The 23,629-nt window shown below is 43.2% G+C and overlaps 1 protein-coding gene across 1 annotated transcript in view; it reads left to right on the top strand.

Annotated features, from left to right (window-relative positions):
- The window catches only part of DNTT (DNA nucleotidylexotransferase), a 257,582-nt gene that overhangs the window by 194,832 nt on the left and 39,121 nt on the right, over window positions 1–23,629 (top strand). The window contains exon 8 of the mRNA XM_075613065.1: window positions 21,147–21,249. Within this exon, the coding sequence (XP_075469180.1) occupies window positions 21,147–21,249 (103 nt within the window). The remainder of the gene's footprint in view (window positions 1–21,146; window positions 21,250–23,629) is intronic.

Here is a 23,629-nt window from a genome sequence, read left to right as displayed (position 1 = left end):
TACTGTGCAGTATTGCAGCCAGCGGGAATAAAATGCTTCAATCCCTGCCTGGAAAATAACTCAATGCACTCGGGCAGAAAACAGTCACAAACCTCAATACACCCGGGTATACCCGAATTCGTGGGACTAGCCGAGCTCGAATAAAGTGTGTCGCCAGTGTAAGTCAACTTTTTTGGAGTTGAGTCGCGATTCCATGTCTGTCATCTGTTTCAGAGCAAGGTTTAACTCTGTTTCCTTTTCTCTATTCTTGACCTGCAGCTGCAGGTCCTCCTTCCTTGTCTTATCCAGCTCCAGCTGCAGCCGGGCCCCTTCATTTGCCGTGTGGTCTAGCTGCTTGTGGATATCGGCCATCTCGCTTTCATAGCGCAATGTCAGAAAGACCTCCTCCCTCTCGGCGCACTTTATCTCGCGCTCAGCCATCTGCTTCTGAAGCTCTTCAACCTGATCCTGCCAGACCTCCCTCAGGGTCTTCACCTCTTCCTGGTGCTTGCTCTGGGTTTGCATCAGCGCCTCCATTTTTTGGAGCTCTGCAGTTTTTGTCGCCTGGATCGCCACTGATTCTGTATTCTGCAGTGCTTCCTGCATTTCTAACTTTTCCTGGATCAATTGCTTCTCCACTTTTCCTGCTTGGTGTAGCTTCTTATCACCTTCACTGATCTGGTCAGTCAAGTCTGAATTTTTCTGTGTCAGACTTACGTTCTCTCATTACAGTCTCTAAATTACTCAGGGTATTCTCATAGGTTTCCTTCAATGTACACAGCTCTGTGCTGCGAGCGTAGACCTCACTGCGTGAGAGTTCCAGCTCTGCTTTAAGCGCAATAGCCTCTTGCCGAGAAACTTCTAACTCTGTGATGAAGCTTTGCACATCTTTCTGGAACATCTCATAGCATAGTTTCCAGTCAGTTCTTGTTTTCTTTGATTCGCTTGGCTCTCTGCCTATGGTGGTAGCAGTAGCCTTTGTCATCTCTAGGCGTGTCGTCATTCCTGGGACAATTGCGCCAGGCGCTCTGGGCTGTAGCTCATCTCGAATCTGGTGTAGGGACATAGTCATTTGCTGCCACGGTTTAATTTGGAGACTTTGGGGTCCGGCGCTCCAGACTATTGTCACTTTTGCAGCTTTCATCTGTGGGGCCGGCTCTCTGCCTGGGTCGTGATCATAGTATGGCCTGAAGGGACACTGTTTTGTATGGTTACGTACATTACACAACAAACATTTGGCGTTGGCCATTTAAAAAAAACTTTTTTTTTTTCCCCCACACCCGACGGGGCAGACTTTACACACAGCACTTGCTAGCTGAAAATTCACTCACTTCAGCAAAAGGCATTAGCTTTACAAACAGCACTTGCTAGGTGCAATTTTCACTTTCTTCAGAAAACCAAATTATTATATATATATTTTTTTCCGCTTGAGTTCATTACCTTTCAATCTTCTGACCTCTAGGTGCTATTGCATCCCCATTTCACACATTCTCTGTGTATGATGTAAGCACAACTGGTTATACACAGTGGGACAGACTTCACTCATAGCATCTGTACTTTTACTTCGGCTGGGCGGCCATTTTAAACCCCCGCATTTATTTGCAAACCCACAGACCTTTTAGTGTCGACCCACATTCTCCACCATATGTGACAAACGCCCCACTTTTGTAGTGCTGACGTCTGTCTGGGATCTTCCCGACACAGTCTTCTAGGGTTAATTATGTGAATAACCGGATCATACAAAGCATTATGTTGTTTAACTCGGGCTTCTGCCTGCTTTATTTTCATCCCAGTAAGGGACTGCAGCTTTAACAGGTGTAGGCAGGAGGCACTCAGACATGATCCTTCAGCGGTTTACTCATACAGTATCACCGTTATAACATTTCACACACTGTCACTTTTAAGACCCAAAATCCAAATCATATAAACAAAATCCTATCCCATTCAGGGATCAAACTACACAGCAGAATCAGCCTCTCTAACTGCTGCTGGGCCAACTAACCTTTTTCCCCAGCTTTAAACAATGCCCTCTCATTTAGGGTCACTAGATACAGCATACAGTCTTTTAGATACAGCAATAAACGTTTGTTTGTCTTATCTGTTTGTGGTGGGGAACTCGGTCCCAAGTGTCCAGGCAAATCCTCTGATACTGTGATACTTGAAGGGGGCGTCCTCCCTGAACTGGATGCAGGGGAGCAGCGACACCCCCAGCCCCCAGGCTCTAAGAAGAGAGAGTGACAAGCAACCCTCTCTGCTCTAAATACCTGTGCTAGTGATTAGGAGGGCAGGTGAAGGAGAACTAGACACATTGTAATCTGTGGTCTGGATTTTCCATCCACCAGCCTGAGTAAATGTGAAGCTGTGGAATGGATCATTTTGCACAATTCCTGCACTTTCTGACCTAAAAGAGGGCAGAAAGCTACCAAACATCTTTGGACTATGTCACACATAGTATATGTTTTAAAAGTAACATCATGCAACATACAAATGCATACAACTCCCATTCATAATGGTACTCATTCCTCCCACCTTCTCCCCCCCCACCCCCAAAAGGATGCTGTACAGTAGTTACCTGTGCAGTGTACAAAAGATATGTTATACTGGAGTTTTTTGCTTGATCTGTATCGTATTGCTGGTACCCGAGAACACTTTTTAAGCACTAAAAAGACAAGATAAAAGCATCACTGAGTGTGCTCCCTCCAATTATACTCCCATAATGCTACAAACTGCTGGGTTGCAAAACTATTCTTACGTGAAGATTATTAGAGATTGAATATAGCATTTCAGTAAAATAAGCCTTATTAGGAAGCAAAGTAACTTGTTTTTGTTGCCTCCAAGCCTTTTTTATTTAGGCTTTGTCCCATGACAACCGATTCAGCAGAAATATCAACATGGTTGTAAAAAAAATAATCTATATGATCAGTTTCAAAAACATGGAAATCCACCTACCAGGTTTAGAAAATCCAGCTTCATTAAAAGTCATTTGCTAATATAATGTAGCCCCGGTCTCTTTTCAGCCCCAGAGACCCCCTTGCCTGCACGCCCAGTGGTCGCGGGTGCCGCCAGAGGCAGCGACGGACCCGCCGGCACGCAGAAAAGGTGGGGGCCGGAGCTGGGAGCGCTCCGAGTCCAGGGAGTCTCGGTGGCGCACCTGGCTAGCGGGGGCCGCCATAACGGTTTGCGCGCGCATGCGCAGTGGTCGCGCATGCGCAGTGAAGTGCGGGAGTTGTGGCGGCCATTAGGGAGTCGCGCATGCGCAGTACAAGCGCGCACGCGGCCCCAATGCAACAGCAGCCTCCACGGGACTACAGTTCCCATGAGGCATAGGGAGGAATACACCAGGTGCCCCAGAGTGGCCAAGGAGAGGCCAGGATTCCCGAGAGCAGAGAAAGAGATAATTTTCGTGGGCTGGAGGTGGGCAGTTGGAGCTGGGAGCAGGAAGGGTTATCAAGAGGTTATTATTGCGTTACAGTAAAACCAGTTACAATCATATGTGTATTGTTATGTTTCTTGCCCAGGGGAATCTTACATGACGGGGATCCTGGGTAAGTGGAGGCGCTGCGCTATGTGTTACCCCAGGCTCCCAGCTAGCGGAGGCTCAGATTTCCTGGCGCCACAGGTGTGTGCAGTAACCCGTAGTCTCTTTAGAGTGTCAGAAAAAGGGCTACATACACAATAGACATGTCTATGTACAGTAGTAACGTATATACATTTAATGCTGTGTGCTGCATCATTTAGGGTATGTATCATAATGGTGAAATTTGCTCCAAAACAATGCAGGAATGTTCTTTTTTTACCAGTTTCCATCACCAGCATTAGTATGAATCTTGCTAATCTTGTTTCTTGTATGTATGTATGTATGTATGTATAGATGCAGCGGCCATTATTCGAACAAATCACGGCGCCATTTTCATGTGAGCTGCTGTATTCCACGTGGCATGAATGCTGCCAATCGCCCCAGGCACACATGTTTATCGTGGTTACTGTTTGAATTTCATGGATTCTGTGTCTTTGTGTGCAATTAAATACAATGAAATGAATGAATTGTAATGTGTACAGTACTGTGCTACTGTGTCAATTTCAGGTGTTTAAATAGCACAACACTAAAATGCCATTTTCTGCACTCGCGTGTTAAGGCGGTACGGTTGGAAGAAATCACGCGCCATGACATGGGTTTTCCGAGGTATACACCGCGTGAAGTGTTCGAATAACGCCCGCTGCATCTGTATGTCTTTATTTATATAGCGCTAAAAGTGTACTCAGCACTTTACAAAAAATACAGTACAGGGAATTATAATAATACAATAAGCGAAGCAAAATCAGACAACAGGAAAGGAAATCCCTGCCCCGAAGAGCTTACAATCTAAGTGGTATGATGGGAGACTTACAGAGACAGTGTAAGGGTTCCAGTCCAGGCTTTGGCTGGAACCTGCCCTTACCTGGCTGCTGTTAACAGTTTGATCACTGGCAGCCTGCTATATTGGCTGCACCTGTTCCAGGGCTTAAATAGCCAGTGACTCCCAGTCCCCGCCCAAGCATTGTATGCATTTCCTTGTGTGCCTGGCCCCTTTGTAGTCTGATTCCTGAGCTTGCCCTGTTCCTGAGCCCTCCCTGTTCTTTTGGATTCCCTGTTGCCGACCACAGCCTGTGACACTGACCACCGCTCCTGTGTCGCTTGCCTTGACCCCAGCCTGTATCTGGACTTGCACCTTTGCCGCCTGCCTTGACTTCTGCCTGGATCACGACTACTCTAACTGGACTCTGTCCCCTGGCTCCGGTCGGTGATGTTATACACCTATTTCAGCCCTGCGGGTCCACTTCCTGTTCAGAGACGAGCTACGTTACATAATGCTCGGGCCAAACATGAACTCCGCTGAGGTAGGGAGGGTGCTGTCCCTCCAGGGCCAATTATTGGAGACTCACTCAAATCACCTTGATACATTGGAAGGGAAGATGGATACTATCTCTGCTATGCTGCAGTCCCTCTGCGGTCAGGCCTCTGCTTCAGGTCCTGCTCCTTGCCCCCTTGGGGTGCCCCTTTTGTTTTCTTGGGGGCCCCAGGCTGGCGCTGCATTCCAGGACCTAGGGATGAAGTTTTCACGGCTCCTGTTTCTAAGTAAGTACATCATTCCCTGTTTCCTCAGCAGTACCTGCTGTAACATTTGCTAGTTATAAGGCCTCTGATTTAAAAGCAGGTTAACATTTCTCTGACTCTCCTGTAGTGTGTGATATACCCATCATTAATGCTAAAATTCCTGCTTTAATATCAAGTTTCTCTGATTCGTCTGCAATGTCTGAGTTTCCTTTGACTGTTTCTAAGAGGTTCCTTTGACTGTTTCTAAGGCTCTTGTCATAAAGTATCTGGTATACCTACTGTGGATTTTCAGGCACCCACTTCAGAGACAACCATAACTTTCTCTGATTCATTTGCAGTACCTCATGTAACCTTTGTTTCTAGGATTCCCACCACAAAGACAACTCTGTCTCGCTGATTCTTCCACAGTAGTTGAGGTACTCATGACTGACTTAAAAATGTCTGCATCCGATCAACAGTCGGTGCTTCTTGCCTTGTACTCTGGGACTACTACTGAAAATCTTGCATTTGTTTTGAGGCCTTCTGACAGCCTTATTCAGTCTGTTCTGGACTCTCCAGTTTTGCTACAGCTCTGCATGTACAAGTCTTTCTATGATGCATTCTGCGTGTCAAGATTCGCAGTACCACTGCTTTCTCTACTAAAGATGGTACTCGCTAAGAATCAGTCTTGCCTCAGGTTTGCTACCCATCCAAGACATTACCGAAATAATTCCAGGTCGCCAAGATCTCAGTTCAAGCCAGGTCTTGATCACCCGGAGGTCTCTCCTGAAGGGGGGGATACTGTAAGGGTTCCAGTCCAGGCTTTGGCTGGAACCTGCCCTTACCTGGCTGCTGTGGACATTTTGATCACTGACAGCCTGCTATATTGGCTGCACCTGTTTCAGGGCATAAATAGCAGCCAGTGACTCTCAGTCTCCGCCCGAGCATTGTATGCATTTCATTGTGTGCCTGGCCCCTTTGTAGTCTGATTCCTGAGCCTGCCCTGTTCCTGTACCCTCCCTGTTCTTTTGGATTCCATGTTGCCGACATCAGTCTGTGACCCCGACCACCGCCACTGTGCTGCTTTCCTTGACCCCAGCCTGTATCCGGACTTGCACCTTTGTCGCTTGCCTTGACCTCTGCCTGGATCACGACTACTCTAACTGGACTCTGTCCCCGGCTCCGGTCGGTGATCTTATACCCGTAACTCAGCCCTGCAGGTCCACTTCCTGTTCAGAGACAAGCAATGTTACAGACAGCAGGTGAGAGAATAAGTGCTGTAGATGACAGTGCTTGGCCACACTGGGTGGTAGGAGTGAGTGCTGGTGTGGGACAATAGCCATGAGTGTAGGCTATTGGGATGCTTGATTTGTGGGGCGAGTTTTAAGGTTAGTCAGTATTAAATCAGAAGGTTAAAACCATTTGCAGGGGAAGAGATGGCAGGGAGGCGTTGGTGTGAGCTGTGTGTATGTCTGGGTTCAGGCTTAGGGGAGATCCCAAGCAGCAGGAAGGAGTAGATAGGGAGTGTGAATAGAGGATTTGTGTGGATGCTTTTTATTGAGGGGTAAAGAAGTTGTTGGGAAATAGGTGTATAAATAATGGTGCAGTGTATGGGCACAGGCATAGTGGAGAGATAAAGAAATGTGGGAAGGAGGGAAGTGGGGAAGTTGGAGAGAACAGAAATGTTCACAAAGGAGTGAGGAAACAGTAAAAAGTAAACAGAAAAAGCAATAAGGAGGGCATAGATGCCGGAGGAGAGACTTCCCAGTTATTGCAGGATAGTAGAGTACAAATAATCACAGCATTTAGAAAGTAAAGTTCTCACAGTTGCAAAGTTGTTGTTGTTGTGGTGCAGAGTCCAGAGTCCAGATCTTTTTGTATTCTTCACTTTCAATTTCAACTCCAAAATTAACTCCACAGACACTTTATATGTGACACGTTAAGATGTTACACACAGCCAAAATGGACTGTCTTAAATACATTCACTTGACTAACAATTAAGGAAGGGGTTTGCCTAATCAGCTCTCAGAAACATACCTGATAGTTGTTAATTAGATTTAAGTTCTCTTTCAATTGATAGAAGAAATCAGCTCGCAGATCTCTTAGGAGCAGATTAATTAATAGCCACCTAAACCTGGTGGATTTATTTGACGAGTAGGGAATACTGCACAAGTTAACGGTACAAATTTTGATATATCTTGTTATAAAATAGCACAGACAAACCTCCTCTCTAACTCCTCCTATAACCCCTTACACAAGTTGAGCAAAGTACCTTGCTATATTGACGTCAAAGTAATGTCAACATGATACACATGTTTTTGGAGTACTGCATCAGTTTGTTTTAAACTTGATTCACTAACTAGGCTACAACATACTTGCGGTTATAGAGCATTAATACAGTATGAGCAATTCATATGAGCACTGCTTTCCTATTCCTACAGGTTTAGTAATGCTTGGTGTCCTTGGTGCCGTCACAGCAAACACTTCCACAGACAGGTACAATGCCGAATGTAGTAGGGTTAGAATGAGACATTAATGCCTGGAGGAAAATCTCATGCTGACATGGAATGTCCCTATCTCAATGTCTTGTATAGCGCATACACAGAGAGAACCTGCTCCTATGCGCTTTTGGAATGAGGATAGCAATGCAAGATGAAATACACATTTTAATCCAACTAGTGACTTCTCTGTTATTAATCTGAATCTTCAAACAATAGCAAAACATAATAATAATAATCATAATCATAATCATAATAATAATCATAATAATAACTTTATATCATAAAGCGCTTTTCTCCCAATGGGATGCCAAGCATTTCACAGTTACAGTATAGTGCGCTGTATGCAGCACTGGATGATTATTATTTTGCACAACCATACTGTTGTCCCTGCCCCGTGGAGCTTACAATATATGATTTTGGTGCCTGAGGCACAGGGAGATAAAGTGACTTGCCCAAGATCACAAGGAGCTGACACCGGGAATAGAACCAGGTTACACGTCTTTTAGAGTCTGTGGGGCTTATTCTGCTAGCTCCAAAGTTGTCATTGCCAAACCGCACGTTTTTTTGCATGGTCATAAGAAGCAGAATGAAATGCGAGAAAAAAACGTTATTCTCTATTGCAAATCGCATATTCTAAACCGCTTCTATATAAAGTGACAAACCACCCGATTTACACTTTAGAGGCGGAATGACAAGGGCCCGTAGACTGATTGGTCTTAAGGATAGATTTTCCGACGTGTGACCCATTGAAAGATACTTTGTATAGACTGAGGACAGAGAGAAAAAAAAGAGCGAGGAAAAGCCCCTAATTGTATGCGCTCGGTATTATTGGCAATGCTGAGAGATGACCGATATTAAACATAGCTTTTGTTTTTTTTATAACTTGTATTTTATTGAAATAATTGTGCATGAAATACAATAAGCCATACATTGCATAGTTGTTTTGTGCATCACAATAAATTAAATACCATCATTAGGACATATTGTATTGTATAAATCGGGGGTCCCACGACTTTTCGCGCCCTACAGAGCCGTGTAGATCGGGGTAAAACCGGGATTGGGGATAACGGGGGGGGGGGGGGGGGGAAACAGGGGGGGGATGGGGTAGCGGAAGGAGAATTAGGGGTTGGGAAAGGGGTTGGGAAATGGGATGGGGCGGTATGGTATCTATTAATAGATTTTGGTACCACTGAGTCAAAGTAGATTATTCCAACTGTCGGCAGCAATATGTGGGCACGAGCTCATGACAGATGTGAGAGATGGAATATTTTGGGGTCTTTGTAGTCACCCACTCCTAGGGGAGAACGCATCTATCGCTATCATTGCCAAATTGTGTTACGCTCAACCCCAGGTATGTCTGTCTGTGTCAACCATGGCAACCAGACTTTTAGATAAGTGTCACTAGTAACTAGACTCGTTAACTTTTCCATCTGGCAAATAAACCACATGCGATTCCGAATCTTTGGGATGTTTGGTATGTCGGGGCGTTTCCATAATGCTGCGATCTCACACCTCGTTGCAATTGCAAAATGAGCAATTAATTTATTATGTGATTTTGATAGATCTTTTAAAGGTCTGTTCAGGAGGAACAGCCATGGATCTGGGGGAATAGTAAGGTCAAAAATCCTCTGTATCCAATTCCTGATCTCTTCCCATATTTGGGCTATTCGTGGGCAAGACCACAGCATATGTAACAAGTCGGCCGTTCCCCCGCCCTGCTTGGGGCACAATGGGGAGGAACCCGGCACAAACTTAGATAATTTGAGTGGGGTGAGGTACCATCTCATAAGAACTTTATATGCGTTCTCCTTTAGTGTGGTGCATATAGAGCTTTTTGCTGTAGCTAAGAATATGGTGTTCCATTCTTCATCCTCCAGGGTCTCTCCTAGGTCTATCTCCCATTGGTTTCTAAATGCTGGGGTGTGTTGGTGTGAGACTAAAGAATCGACTACCTCTCCGTATATCGTTGATATAAGTCCCTTAGTGTCGGTTTCTGCCCGACAGAGCTTTTCAAATTTCGTCAAAGGGGGGTATGGGCAAATTTGTTATAGAATGCTCTTATCTGGGGGTATCTAAAGAATTCTGCATGGGGTATATTTTGTTCTGATCTGATATGATCGAATGTTTTAATTTTTAGATTATAACCCTCCAGGTCTTTGATCCTATTGTATCCTTTTGATCTCCAAATTGAACTATTGCTGCCTATTAGGCCGGGTGCGAACCTCGGAATATTCCATAGGGGGGACATCAGGGAGTTGCCTGATGTGAGAGAATTCTTAATTTTCGAAGCTTCCCAGACCGATAGCGAGTTGATCATTGAGGTGAGCGGCAAATCGATGTGTTTTCTTGTACTTTTGGGTAGCCAAATTAAACTGCTAAGGTCCAATGGGGAACAAGCAGCACCTTCCAACTCCACCCACCTTTTCAATTTAGGGTCGGAGTGCTATTGTTTAATATGACTTAATTGCGCCGCTTTATAATATGATAACAGGCAGGGTACCGCTAAGCCTCCCGCTATAACAGATCTTTCATATTTATTTTATTGACTCTTGTTTTTTTCCCCTTCCAGATAAAGTTAGATATTTCAGACTGAAGCGAGAGTATATCTTTCAGTTTGAGTGGCAATGGTAAAGTCTGGAAGAGGTATAGGATACGGGGGAGTAAATTCATTTTAATGCTATGTATCCTACCTATCCAAGAAATTTTCTTGGAGGCCCATCTGGAGAGGTCCTTTTTCAATGTCCGAATCAGGTTTAGATAATTTGCGGTATAGATATTTTTATCACTTTTTGTGATGTGAATCCCTAAATATTTTATGGATTTCTTTTGCGAGTTAAATTGAAAGTTCAACTTTAACAATTTATCTGTGTGGCTAGGGAGATTAATGTTTAGAGCCTCCGATTTGGATTGATTTATTTTAAATCCAGAGACTTTGGAGAATCTATCTAGTAGGTCAAATAGGTTTGGTAGGGAGGTGAGGGGTTTTGAGATAATTAATAAGATATCATCCGCATACAGGGCCGCCTTGTGTGATTGCGAGTATGCGTTTAACCCTGAGATATCTGGGTTGTCTCGGATGTGTGCCGCCAAAGGTTCGATACATAGGGCAAACAGTAGAGGGATAAAGGGCACACCTGTCTCGTGCCGCTCTGAATCTGGAATGGAATAGCTTTTAATAGTAAAATAAGAATAGGAGGGTTATAAAAACAAACAAACGGGTGCAATTTATACAGAACAAAAAGGAAAAAAGGTCCCCAGCAGAAGGGTGGTGGGAAGGATTGCTATACGATTCCTATGCTAATGGTGGATCAATAACTATCAACAGCCCGGGTTTTAGCTCACACCTTAATGATTTATTGTTTAGAAGGAGAAAGTATCCGGCAATCAAAGTGCTGGTAGCGATACCCCTTATAACCGCGTGAGTGGTAATGTTAGCCCGCTGGGTAGGGAAACTAGTTCTCCACCCTATGGGTGAGTCTGGGCGAGTACTGTAATGCGGTGGACCAGTGACCTGGTTACTCTGCCGGTGCTAAAGCCTTGACAAAGCTAACGTTGTGAAACGTATTTCAGGTCGACTAGTTATGACATAACTGATCTGTGGTTAGCAGGAAGAACGGCCTCCCAGTGATGCCGTAGCACCCCGTTCTATACTTTGTTTAAATGACCACCGCTAACTGTACAGATCTCTGATCATCATACTAAGCCTTTGATTTGTATATTATTTATCTTTATTATTTTGAAGTGAAACTTCTTTAGCGGCGTTAATGTGTTGATTGGAGACGTAAGTCAGTGGTGACGGAAGTGACATCACTCCTGGCAGAAGAGGCCACCAGTGTTGCCAGCAGGAGGAGTCGGCGCTGGACGGATGCACACACACACACACTCTCTCTCTCTTCATTGTGATTATGCCCTGTGTCCCGTGCTCTGGCCTTTGTCCCCACTCTGCTCGCTGCTGCCCGGGCCTCCCACCGAGTGATGCACGACCACCACCTCCACCCCTTTGGCTGGGACCTCTGGCGGAGAGAGGGGGGGCTGGGAGGGCATCTGAATCATCATGCGTGCATGCACCACCACCCCCCCCCCCCACCCCAGTGAGCCGTTGAGCACCCCCCCGTGTCCCTGTACCTTCGCTGGGGGGCTGGCTGCAGATCTTGTAGAATACAGCTTGCTACAAATGTGATTTTGGTCATCCCTCCCGGATTTGCATGGCCAGAATGAAAGCGTTACGAAATCTTTTATTTTTTTTTGCATGCTTTGGACATATGAGAAAGAGCTTACAGAATAGCAAAACATGCAAATTCGCTTCTAACGTGTACTTTAGAAGCGATTTGTCACAGTTCGGAGCTACTAGCATAGGCCCCAGTGTCTTTACTCACTGAGCCTCCCCTCCCAACACATTCATGAGGTGACAATGACAAATGAAACTGCTTCAACTAAGAATATAAATTTCTCACTCTAAAACAAAACCATGTTCTGAGCAGAAAATGAGCAAGAACATTATAGGAACCATTCCTTTGTGCTAATAGTCCAGATTCAGGAACTGTTATTGTCACTTATTATTTGCAATCCTAACTTGATCAATATGACTGTACATCTGTGCTTTTATTATATCCCAAATAATGATAACTGCGGTGTAACTGCCTGCACATCCGCTCGCCTGTATCGTGACAGCAAATATAATAATGTGTTTGTGGTCATTCTTTCCTGATTATTGTGGTAAACCAGATGAAACAGCAAATGCATTAGCAGCTGTACTATTTTGTTTGTGTTATAATGAGCTCGTCATTACATTGCTATTAACTTCACCTAATACAATACCCTTGCTCTAGCAAAACTGTTAGTGGTTAAGGAGCAATCATTGCCATTTATTAAGGTGCACATAGTTTTGTAACTGTTAAAAGGCACAATATGTTTTATTTATGCTGTTTGGCTATTTACAGTAGCGGCAGCTTTTATTTGAAGTAATGCCGGCGGCATGCCGGGATCTGCTCCGGCTGCCGCCAGTCAAGACCGCGCGCCGCCGCGTTTCCTACACGCACCCCCCCTCCACTTCGCGTGCATTTTACCCCCCCTTCCCGACCCCGAACCCGGCTCCTGCTCTGCCCCTCTGCTTCCCCGCACCCCCGCTTACCTCACTTTAAACTCCAGGGGTGTCGGGGAAGCCCGGGGAAGCCGCAACGCGCCGCGTCTCCACGCTTCCCGCACGCATCCTGCCGTGCGGGAAGTGTTCAAATAAAAGCTGCCGCTACTGTATTCAGCTCCTTTGAATAATAGTAAGCTTAAGAGATTTGTGGCATTTTGTTGGATGAAGCCTCGTGTAGAAAAACATGACCGCAATGCTGCACCCCACACAGGAGGGGAAAAGGGACTGTGAGCAAAACCTTTACATACTTCAAGGGCCGCTAACAAGTTTTCCAGGGCCCCACAATCGGGTTGGTCCTGCGAGTCCCTCCTCTTTTAATCTTATTTACGATTTTGCTGTGGTATAAGCGCTCTAATGCCGGATCCACATAATATATTTGATAATGATCATCCACATAAATCCATAGCACTGGTACCGGGGTTTTTTTCTTTAGTAATGCACAATATTGAAGTGGTATACAGTCCTAAAGGGGACCTATAATCCCTGAAGGGGCAGAGCAAGGAGAAACATAGCACTACTCTACCCCTGGACCTCCATAGAACCACACAAATAATGCAATGTTGTATGAAGATTTCTACTCACATCTCTGGAGTGTCCCCCTCCTGTGCTTGTCCTGGGGCGTGCTGCCACTAGTAGAAAGTCCAGAGCAATATCCAAAAAGATGTAGCGCACCGCGAAAGAGAGGGTCAAAAGGTAGGTAAAAAAAATATATCTTTATTCCGTCCATAAAAAACGGAAGTGTCAAAGCCTCCTACATGTTTCGTGCGTATAGCACTGTATCAATCTTTTAATCTTATACTCCCCGCTCCCTCTTTCTCCAACACCTCCTCACTCTCTCACCCCCATTCTTACTCACTCTTCCTCTATTTCTCTCTCCCCCTCACACTTCCCCTTCCCAATTCACTCTCTATCTCCCTCCTCATGTATATCTCCTCACTCTCTCTCCCTCTTTGTCTCCAACTCCCCGCTCGCTCACACTTCCCCCGCGCTCGCTCACGCTTCCCCCGAGCTCGCTCTCTCACTCCTACTTTCTCTCCCCTCTCTCACTCAATCCCCTCCACTCCAATACTTTACCTGCAGCACAGGGGAGCCGGGGCCCTATGGTACGATGAGGAAGTTGAGCCCGACTTCCGGGCAGCCCCCCCTCCTTGAGTTATTAAAATATTTCAGAAATAAATTAGTGCTATTGCCAAGTGCAGATAATTTTACCCTTCTGTGTTATGCTAATTGCAGGTGTAACCAGTTGAGGTTAATATTAATGAGTTGTATGAAGGGGAGAAACACAAATTCTACCATTTCTTTTTATTAGCATTATTACTTTACATTATTTTAATGTAGCGAAGCATACTGTAGGTGTAATTTTCATGATAAAAAAATCATAGGGGCATATTCTAATAGCTCTGAAGTGTGACAGGCCACTTCCAAAGTGCCCTTTAGAAGTGGATTGGCATGCTTTGCTATTCTGTAAGCCCTTCTCGCATGCCCCATCCGTGTGTAACCCCTCTTTTACCTTGGACTATAGGGTCTGTCGCTGAGGTGAGGGCCTAGTCCTATGGATCTATATATAGGTTTTAAAGTGTGCGATACACATAGCATGGGGCCGGAGCAATTGGACACAGTTGACTAGAGGTGGATTGGGAACTGGATCTACTGCAAACTCTTCTAGACAAGACAACAAACGGTGAGCTACTATGATCCCATGCTTGTTAGCCTGCACACTTAAGCCCCCCTTTACAACTTATTTTACTGCAGCCTCTCCCAACACTGACTGCACAAAACTGCCCCCCCTCAACCCTCACCCCCCCTCAATCCTCACCCCACCCCTTCAACCCTCACCCCTCAACCCTCACCCCCCACCCCTCAACCCTCACCCTACTCAACCTCTGCAAACGCTGAATAGGCCCTAGCATTGCAATGCAGCAAAACATTTTGACAAGGAAAAAGCACACCCCTGCTGTTTAGTCTGCACACACTCACTTGGCTCACAACACCTTCATGCAGCATTACCTACCTCTGTGATAATGAACCTGGTATGTACCTCAACTTTGTTCTTTCTTGTGGCCTCATGGAAATGTTACACTCTCTATCCACTACAAACTCCTCCCCCCTGGTCCACACCCAACATCACCATACACCCTGGATTACTCAAAAGCCTTGCACTATCTACTGAATGTTGGTGGGGAACTCTGAAAACCAGCACACCAACCACGTCACAACCAATCCTCTGGCATCCTTCCTGACATTTTCAATGACCATGCAATAGGGTACTGTGTAAGGAAAATTAAACCACCCCAATCAAGCCCTAAAGTTCTTCTCACTAAAAGATTTAGAAACTTTAACCCACATTAGTTTCTGGATGACCTTACCAACTGCCCTTGGTACAGAATCGACTTAATTCCTGACCCTGATTCTGCTCTCGACTATTTCCAATCTGAGTTCTTAAAACTCTGTGATACCCATGCTCCACTGTGCAGAATAAGAGTATGGGGTACCCACCTTCCGTGGGTTACAACTGACCTTATAACACTCTACCACATGCAGCACTTAACATCTGAGATATGACTCCAAAAGACTGCTCACGGTCCCAAGGTTCAGCAAAGTATCCGGCCGCTCCTCCTCTTACCATTACCGTGCACCCCAAAACTGAAACAATCTACCGGAAACTCTCACATCCAGCACCAGTTTAAGTTCTTTCAAACCTAAAGCTGTCTCACATTTTAATCTGGTCTGTAACTGTTACATACGCCTATAATGTATATCTTTAACTGTGCATGCAATGTCTTGTGTATAATGTATACCCTGTTCACTTATGTAACTGTATTTGTAAACATGTATTATTTGTCTTAACTCTGTGCCCAGGACATACTTGAAAACGAGAGGTAACTCTCAATGTATTACTTCCTGGTAAAACATTTTATAAATAAATAAAACAGTAGTGAACTATAACGCAGCTCAACCCCGTTATAGTGTCATCTGCTACAACGTGGATCCACATATAACACGGTCCGAACGTGGCTCCCGATTTAGAAGAAAATCTCCTACTTCTTTTTTTTTTTTTACATTCAATGCTTTATTGACACACACGGAGACACACATGGAGCCGCCATCGCGGCCTGGGGCAAGGGCTAAGGGGAAGCCCTAAGGCACAGCCGGGGGCGGGAGCATTCATTCTGATTGAATGCTCCCGGCTGTACAGAAATTCTTTCCCTCCTCGTCCTCAGGACTTGTAGTACCCCCCCTCTCAATCCCCATTGTTGTCCCTTACCCAGCCGCGCTCCACCGAGCCGCTCCTGCCCACATATTCCCAGGTGGCTAAGAGGTGCGGTTCTTGGTGATGGGACGCTCGAATGGCCGGGTGGTGCGGCAGGGGGGTCTAATGTGGGGGTTCGAGCTCGCGTGGGTGGTAACATAGCCGGACTTATTCCGGAGCAGAGCTGGAAATTTGTGAGGACTGTTATGTAGTTTGCCTCACTCCCGGTTTCCAGGCTGCTCGCTCGGCTGGGCGATGAGTTTCCCAGCGCACCGGGGATGAGTGGTCCCGCGCGTGCACCGGGGGATGATGCGAAGTTGCCGTCAGGGAGCTCCCTACTTTTGGGCCCAGGCTTCTCCCGCGTGTGCGTGCGGGACACATCACTCGACCCCTCTCCCTGCTACCCGGTCCGCTCAGCCTCACAAGCTTCTGATTCTCCCGAGCGGGCGGTCGAACCCCGTCGCTTCCCCCTTCCACCCCGCATGGGGCGATAGGTGAACACAGGGGAAAAACGGGGGAGACGGGCAGGGAGAGGATGCAAGGCCGTCCGGTATCAAATTCAGTGCTCCAGCACGGATGGGGTCCGGGCGCTTGGCTGGGGCCAGGGAGGGAGGGATCATTGTAGGAGGGGAGGTGGGCACTCCAGGTAGATACGGGAGGCAAACCAGAGAAAGCCTTGTCCTTCCCGTTGCTTCCCCGGTTGAACTACAGGCCTCCACGCCCCCTACCCCCCACCCCCACTCTCACAGACACACACACATTCCACCTCCGGAGGACGCGGAACCACAAGTTGTTAAGGTTTACCCAAAGGATAGATAGTCGTAACACTCATATCCTGTGTTCTCATTTGTCACTGTCTGACCTTAGACCACACGTGGCCCCCACCTCAACGATAGTTGTCAGACTGAGGGCAGGAAAGAGGGAGTTACTAGCAGATTGTCATATGACCCATGACAGTGATACTGAAACAGTCTCTATAGAATAAGGGCCACACTTATTAAATTATGTTACGCCTTAAAGGAGCAATTTATGCATTTTTTTTATTTATAATTTTTTAACAAATGTTTGAAGCAGAGGGTCCCCGGAGCTGAACCCCATTCATTTCAGCTCTGGGGACCCCTTGCTTTCCCAGATACAAACTTCCAAAGGGGGTGCCAGTATCTTGACAAAGTGTAAAGCTCATGCGTCGCGCTGGCCAATAGTAAGCCGAACCTGATGATGTCACGGCTTCCTATTGGCCCACAGGGTGCGGGAGCTTTGAAACTCCGACATTACGTGATCCCTGCTAGCCAAGCGGAGCAGCTACCAGCACCCAATACAGAGGTAAGTATCTCCAGAAGCAAGGGATCCCCGGAGCCCCCCTGTTTCAATCCTATGTTACAAAAAAATATTCTGCAAAAAGAAATTGCATGCTTGGATTGCCTCTTTAAGGCAGGGTACGGCTCATTCACATGAAACACGTCTCAATGCTGGGTGGTGAGCAACAAGTTAAAAATAGTGCATTTAATGCCCCATCATGTGGTTAATGTAAAGAGTAAATTAAAGCAGTATGTTGAGCCAAGAATTCATGAATAATTGTATTAATTTAAATGTTTTCAGTGCTTTGATGAACACCCATTAGAATAAGGGGAGTTATTATAATACAATAAATGCATTAAGCATAAAAAGTACATATTAGGAATAAAAATACCTGCCCTAAAGAGCTTAGTCTAAGAAATACATTTTTGGTTTGGCATTCATTGCATGTCTCACCGAAACACTTATTATTAAAACTAAAGAAACAAACTCATAAAATAACTTGAACGACAATGACAACGCGCATTGCTATTTACATTTGACATCATTATTTTCTTTATTTGTCTCTGGTTTGTTGATGGCTGATGATATTTATATTTATTATCTGAATGACATGTTTATATTAGATTTCTTGCATCTTTTATGCTTTGTGAGTCATGATCAATTATTGTCCCGGCTGTTCGACGTGACACAGATTTGATTCAAGAAACCAAATCTGTGTGGGCGTAAACTGCGAAAAACAATCTACTCTAATCATTTTCAAGCAATATATATCGTTTGGAATGTGCTAAAATATTCTTCTGTTTTGTCAGCTGTTGAATTACAGAGATACTTGGTACATGAATACACAGATGGCTTAACCCATTCCGTGCTGAAGAATATATTGTGCAATTAAACTTAAACTTTGCCAATGTATAGCCTCCTTTTAATTGAAAACCATGAAATGCACATTAAACGTAATGGTTGTTTTCCAGAAAGCATTTCATTTGAACTTATTTGGTCTCTTTTAATCAACTACTGTAACCATTCAAGTAGTACTTTATAGTCCTCTCACTAAACCTACAGCATCTAAGAAATAAATGCTGCATTGGACACTATGTAACAGTCCAACAGTACCTCCCAGTCCTATTGCCAGAACTACCAGCTGAACAAGTGGAAGCAGCAGAAGTTCAAGTTCCACATATTTACATACTCACATATTCTCAGTATGTTATAGATATGTGGGCTCAGGCAGTGGCATTTCCTATACAAGGAAAAGATACTTACTTATTCATTTAGAAAGATAGTTCTTAAAGCTGCAGTTCAGTCTTTTTTTTTTTTTTTTTTTTTTTTTTTTACTTCAATAGTTTTATGTGTGCAATCTCTAATTACCTAAAGAACTGTATAGCTGCAGGTCAATTCGTTCTCCATGCATTGATAGGCGAAATTTGGAGACATAATTAGTGAAGGGATCTGTTTTTCTTCTGCTTCTGTCTCTCAGTGGAAGCTCATGAATATTCATGAGCACTCCTGCACTGACATGTGCTAGAGGGAAGGCAGGGCTGACAAAGGGGTGTGCCAGGGCTTGTGACAGGACATGAAGGGGCAGTGCCTTAGCAAACGGCTGTTAAAATAGAATACAAGAAAATTGGTCTTTCAAATTTGTTTTTTCAAAAACAGAAAATGCTAAAAGTATTTTTTCTAACTACAGAACTGATTTATTAAAAAAAAAATACACATGCAGGATATTGACTGAACTGCAGCTTTAACTAATACAGAAACAAAACAAACCCCTTGTTGGCTATTGAGTAATAGGCAAGATTGCAAGTTCATAACCTGAACTTCGTAGTTTGTTTGGAAGTTTGAGTCATACTTTGGAACACATTTTAAAATCCTTGCACAATTTGAGCCCAAACCCTCAAAATGCTCATTCTTGGATGTTTTTAATAAACTAGTGCACATTTGAGTTCGCTAAAAACAAAAAACACAAACTTTTGCCAAAACTATCAACATTCTAAACTTTTGCAAAAATTGAGTTTAAAAAAAAATCCAGAACCAATCGATGCCAGCAAAACCATAACACCAGAGAAGGTGCCCACCCTTACTATTGAGTCATACATGGGCCTATATGCATCCATTTACTATGCTTCTCATGCATTAGTGTCCTTATAGCAGCAGCACAGCATTGTTAAAAACGTATGACACACGGCTATTCTATTATTAAGGATTCAGCATAGTCCAAATAAAGAACACACTGGGGATGATGACATACTGGTTGCCATGCAAATTCCAAGTGTCCACAGTTGCAGTTCCTAAGAGTTTCATGCCATGTGAGGGTCTTTAAAATTCATGAGGTTACAACCTTTACGTTGAGTATTTAATGATAACCATAACTCCAGCTGCAGAGACTACGAAGCAGCAGAATCATGCCTTAATATATTTAATAATCGCTAATTAATTCTTTAAAATACTTAAGGAGAGGTCATTAACTTCTACTTTCTCTGACAGAGAACAGGAGCATAAAATGCCCTCCTGAGACATTGTGGCTATATTCCCTAATGGTTTGCATTGCTGTGATAAAATTTGGTGTAACACAAAATGGGATTATGGTGTTTCAGTAAATTTTAGAATTACCGCCAAATTCATTAAGAATATTTCATTATAAAATTAGTTATTATTCATTCTCATTTGTATACCTGAAAGTTAAGTTAACCCTGGTGAAACGATTTCTTTAAAAACCCTACAGCAGAAGAGGATTTAGCCCCTTTGATGCCTCAGGCTACCAAATGAATGCAGAGCACTGTTTTCTGGCACCAATAGGGTTAACGTACAACATAAACACCCTATCAATAAAACACAAAAAGCATAACATCTGTGTGCAAATATTAAGCCTGTAGTTGCCGAAATGGCTAGCTAGTTATGGGTTAAATAATAATAATAACTTTATTTCATATAGCGCTTTTCTCCCAATGGACAGTATAGTGCGCGGTACACAGCACTAGGAATGTTACAGACACAGTCGCTGCCCAGATAAGTTTGCAATATGTTTTTAGCACATGAGGCATGGGGACATAGTGACTTCCCCAAGGTCACGGGGAGCGAACAGTGTCATTGTTTATGTCAGTGTCTTTACTCACTGAGCCCCTCGTTCATGGACTGACCATGAATAGTTGGCCACTTGGACTAAAAGGGGAAATTATATATTTATAGGTTTTACATTTTTAATGTTGTGATGTTATCATCCATTCTTGGTCTTATCTTGCTTATGTCTATAGTGGCCATTATAACATAGGCTAGATAGACCTAACGCCTGCCTGGGGTAGATAATACAAATTGGCAATATTGTTTGTCCGTGGCCAATTCTCCCCAGTTATCAAAGTTTAGTGATTAGCATGTGAATACATTAGCTGTTAACTCCTCGTTTGAATGCTCCATTGCATACACTTTTGTTTAAAAAAAATAAGACTCATAACTGCAGTAAGAAGCCCTGTATCGCATCCTTAATGCTTGTGAGATGGCTTAAAGATTAGGACAATAAATACAATTGGCGTTAAATTTAAAAAAAAATGTTTTTGTTTTTTAAATGGATTAGCCTTTAGCGAATGTCCGTTTTAGATTGTACATTAACACCATTTTCTCAGGTGATAATTCTTTGTCAAAGTAAACAGTAGTTGATAACTTTTGTGCAAGTATTTAGAAGGAGTGATATTCCTGTGGTACTAAAATATAGAATCATTTCTAACCATTGTTTCTAGGAAATGACATGCGTCATTGATGGATTAAGTATACCTCCAAGGAAAATCTAAAGTCAAACTGTGATGATCAAATTGCTTACCATGGCAAAAAAATCAATCATTGTATAGGGGCGTCATATATTTTCTTTTCAAAGAAATACTGTAACCGCTTCTCTTTTTTTTTTTATAGAGGTAAGAAGATTGGGCATGATGTGGATATCTTAATTACATGCCCCAGGAAAGAAAAAGAAAAAAATATTTTACACAACACAATTAATGTATTGAAAAATCAGGTATGAAAAAAATATATTTTCTGTGCTTTTTATTATAAAAGTTTTTTTTTTCTTTTCCCCTGTCTTGAATTAAAAGTAAATAAACACACAGATACCCAGTAAGCTCATATAATCTTACTGGGTATCTGTGTGTTTATTAACTTTGTTCAGCTGGTCTCAGCTGTTTGGAGGTTAGTGGCCCCTCCTCCCCAGGTTTTAAGCTTGCCCCTCCCCACTTTCCATATGTACAGGTCTTTTCATGCAGCTGTTTGTGACAGATCCAATGCAGATCATTCTTCCTGTAATTATACGGGTAAATAAGAATTTTAATCAGTTAGTGTTAGGACCTGAGATATTATGGTCATGCCTTGAAGTGGCTCGCAGGCTTATAATGCTTTGGCCAAAGGGTTAAACTAAATTACCCTTTTTTCAGTGTGTGTGTATTTCACGGTGTATTTTTGTCATATTGGAAGTAGCTCTGGGCTTCCTTTGTGTTTCTGTTTTTTGTTGAATTAAAAGTACTTGGAAATATCATGGTAATAGTTATGCTGTATTTGTTGTGTATATTTTTGTATGTTGCTATGTCTTTTTCTGTTCATCTAAAATGGGGTTGTTCCACACAAAGCCAAAAAATGGGGGATTCACAATTGTTCAGTGTCTTGATTTTACCCAAATATTTGTTCTGAAAAATTCATGTAAATAGCTAACATACAAAAAAAGTATAGAAAAAACTGAATGGGAATTGGATAAGGGTGCAGTAAAGAAAAATATACTCAAGATACTGTACACAAAGAACAGGAAAAAAGAACAAATAAAACAGGCAACACAACAATCACAAAGGAGCTCAAAAACAAATTGCCAAACAACAAATAAGCAAAATGAAACTTCACTAAAGCTCCACGGTACTGGTGTAAACAAAGCTAAAACGAAAGCTGGTAATGGAGCGCAAAAAAAAAGACAAAAGCAGGAAAATGTAACCCGAAAAAAGAGAAAAATAATTACAAATATAATTGCTGCAACTCTTCCTTGCAACACACACCTAATGTTTCTGATATCGATATTCTTCCTGTACACCTGCTGGTTGGGAGAGGCTCGAAACACTATTTGGCTACTTTTTGAGGGAAGTAGTACGGTTATCTAGAACCTGTGGGAATGGGCCTGAAGATGGGTTTTCCCCCAAAACGTTGCTCCCCATTGTTTTTATATTTGCAATTTTTCTCTCTTCTCGTGTTGCATTCTTCTGCTTTTGTCTTTTTTTGTCTTTCAGCCCATCGTAGTATTGCCGCGCACCATTGCCAGCTTTCTCTTTTTATCTTTGTTAACACCATTACCGTGGAACTTTAGATGAGCATAATTTTGCGTATTATTTGTTGTTGTTTTGCAATTTGTTTTCATTTGTGATTATTGTTGCACTGCCTGTATAGTTTGTCTTTTTAAATCTTCTTTGTGTGCCTTGAGTACATTTCTTTTTGCTGCACCCTTATCTGATTCTCGTTCAGTTTTTTTTTTTTTGAAACTGAGTGTGGACTACCTATTTTTCTTGGGATTTAGGGGTCCCTTAGGTTGCCTGTCACCATTCACACTTATTCATCCCCACATTGAAGTGCTGATTCCAAACAATTTTTTTATATTTTGTAAATAGTTGGTCTTTAAACATCTAAACAATTTAAGTATGCTCTCAGAAAATGTGCATATTCATTTACCGAAACTGAAATTACTTTCCAAGCACACACCCTCCTACTCAACAGATCAATCATTTAACAAACTAAGTATTGCTGCAGTCAAAAAGAGCTCATATACAGGAGACAAAGTCACTAAAGAACAAAGTAGTCACTGTTTATCTTCATGGCGTGCTGCTGGCAGCCAAACCAGGGAAACCACGCCAGTTAAAAAAATATGTATATGAAAAAATTCAAGTGACAGGTATATGTATAAACTTAAAGCTGCAGACCAAGCAATATTCTACGTGTTTTTTTTTTAAATTAAACCAGTTCTGTACTATGAGAAAATACTTGTAGCAACAACTCTGAAATTAAATGTATTATAATGTAACAAGCATTTTGTGTTTCTATAGCAACCATTTACAAAGTCACATCCCCTTCCTCTTCTGAAACAGGCTCTGGCAATGCATCAATTGTATATAGTGACTGTCTGATCACATGATCTTCCCCACAGAACTTTGCATCTTTGGTCCTTTTCTGCTACACTGACAGCCATTTAGTGAACCCCGGAGCTGAATCTTCGCTGATCGATCACAGGAGAACGGATCAATCAGCAACTTAACTAATTACTTATCATTTTGTGGATTGTATTGATGCACATATTAATGCGGCAATTTTTTTTTTTTTAAACTGACAGCTTGGACTGCTGCTTTAAAACCAGCTTATTGCACCCAACAAGG

Source organism: Ascaphus truei, chromosome 8, assembly GCF_040206685.1.
Source record: "Ascaphus truei isolate aAscTru1 chromosome 8, aAscTru1.hap1, whole genome shotgun sequence".
Classification (NCBI taxonomy): domain Eukaryota; kingdom Metazoa; phylum Chordata; class Amphibia; order Anura; family Ascaphidae; genus Ascaphus; species Ascaphus truei.
Note: the sequence above shows the minus strand (reverse complement) of the source record. Positions and strands in the feature narration are given on the sequence as shown.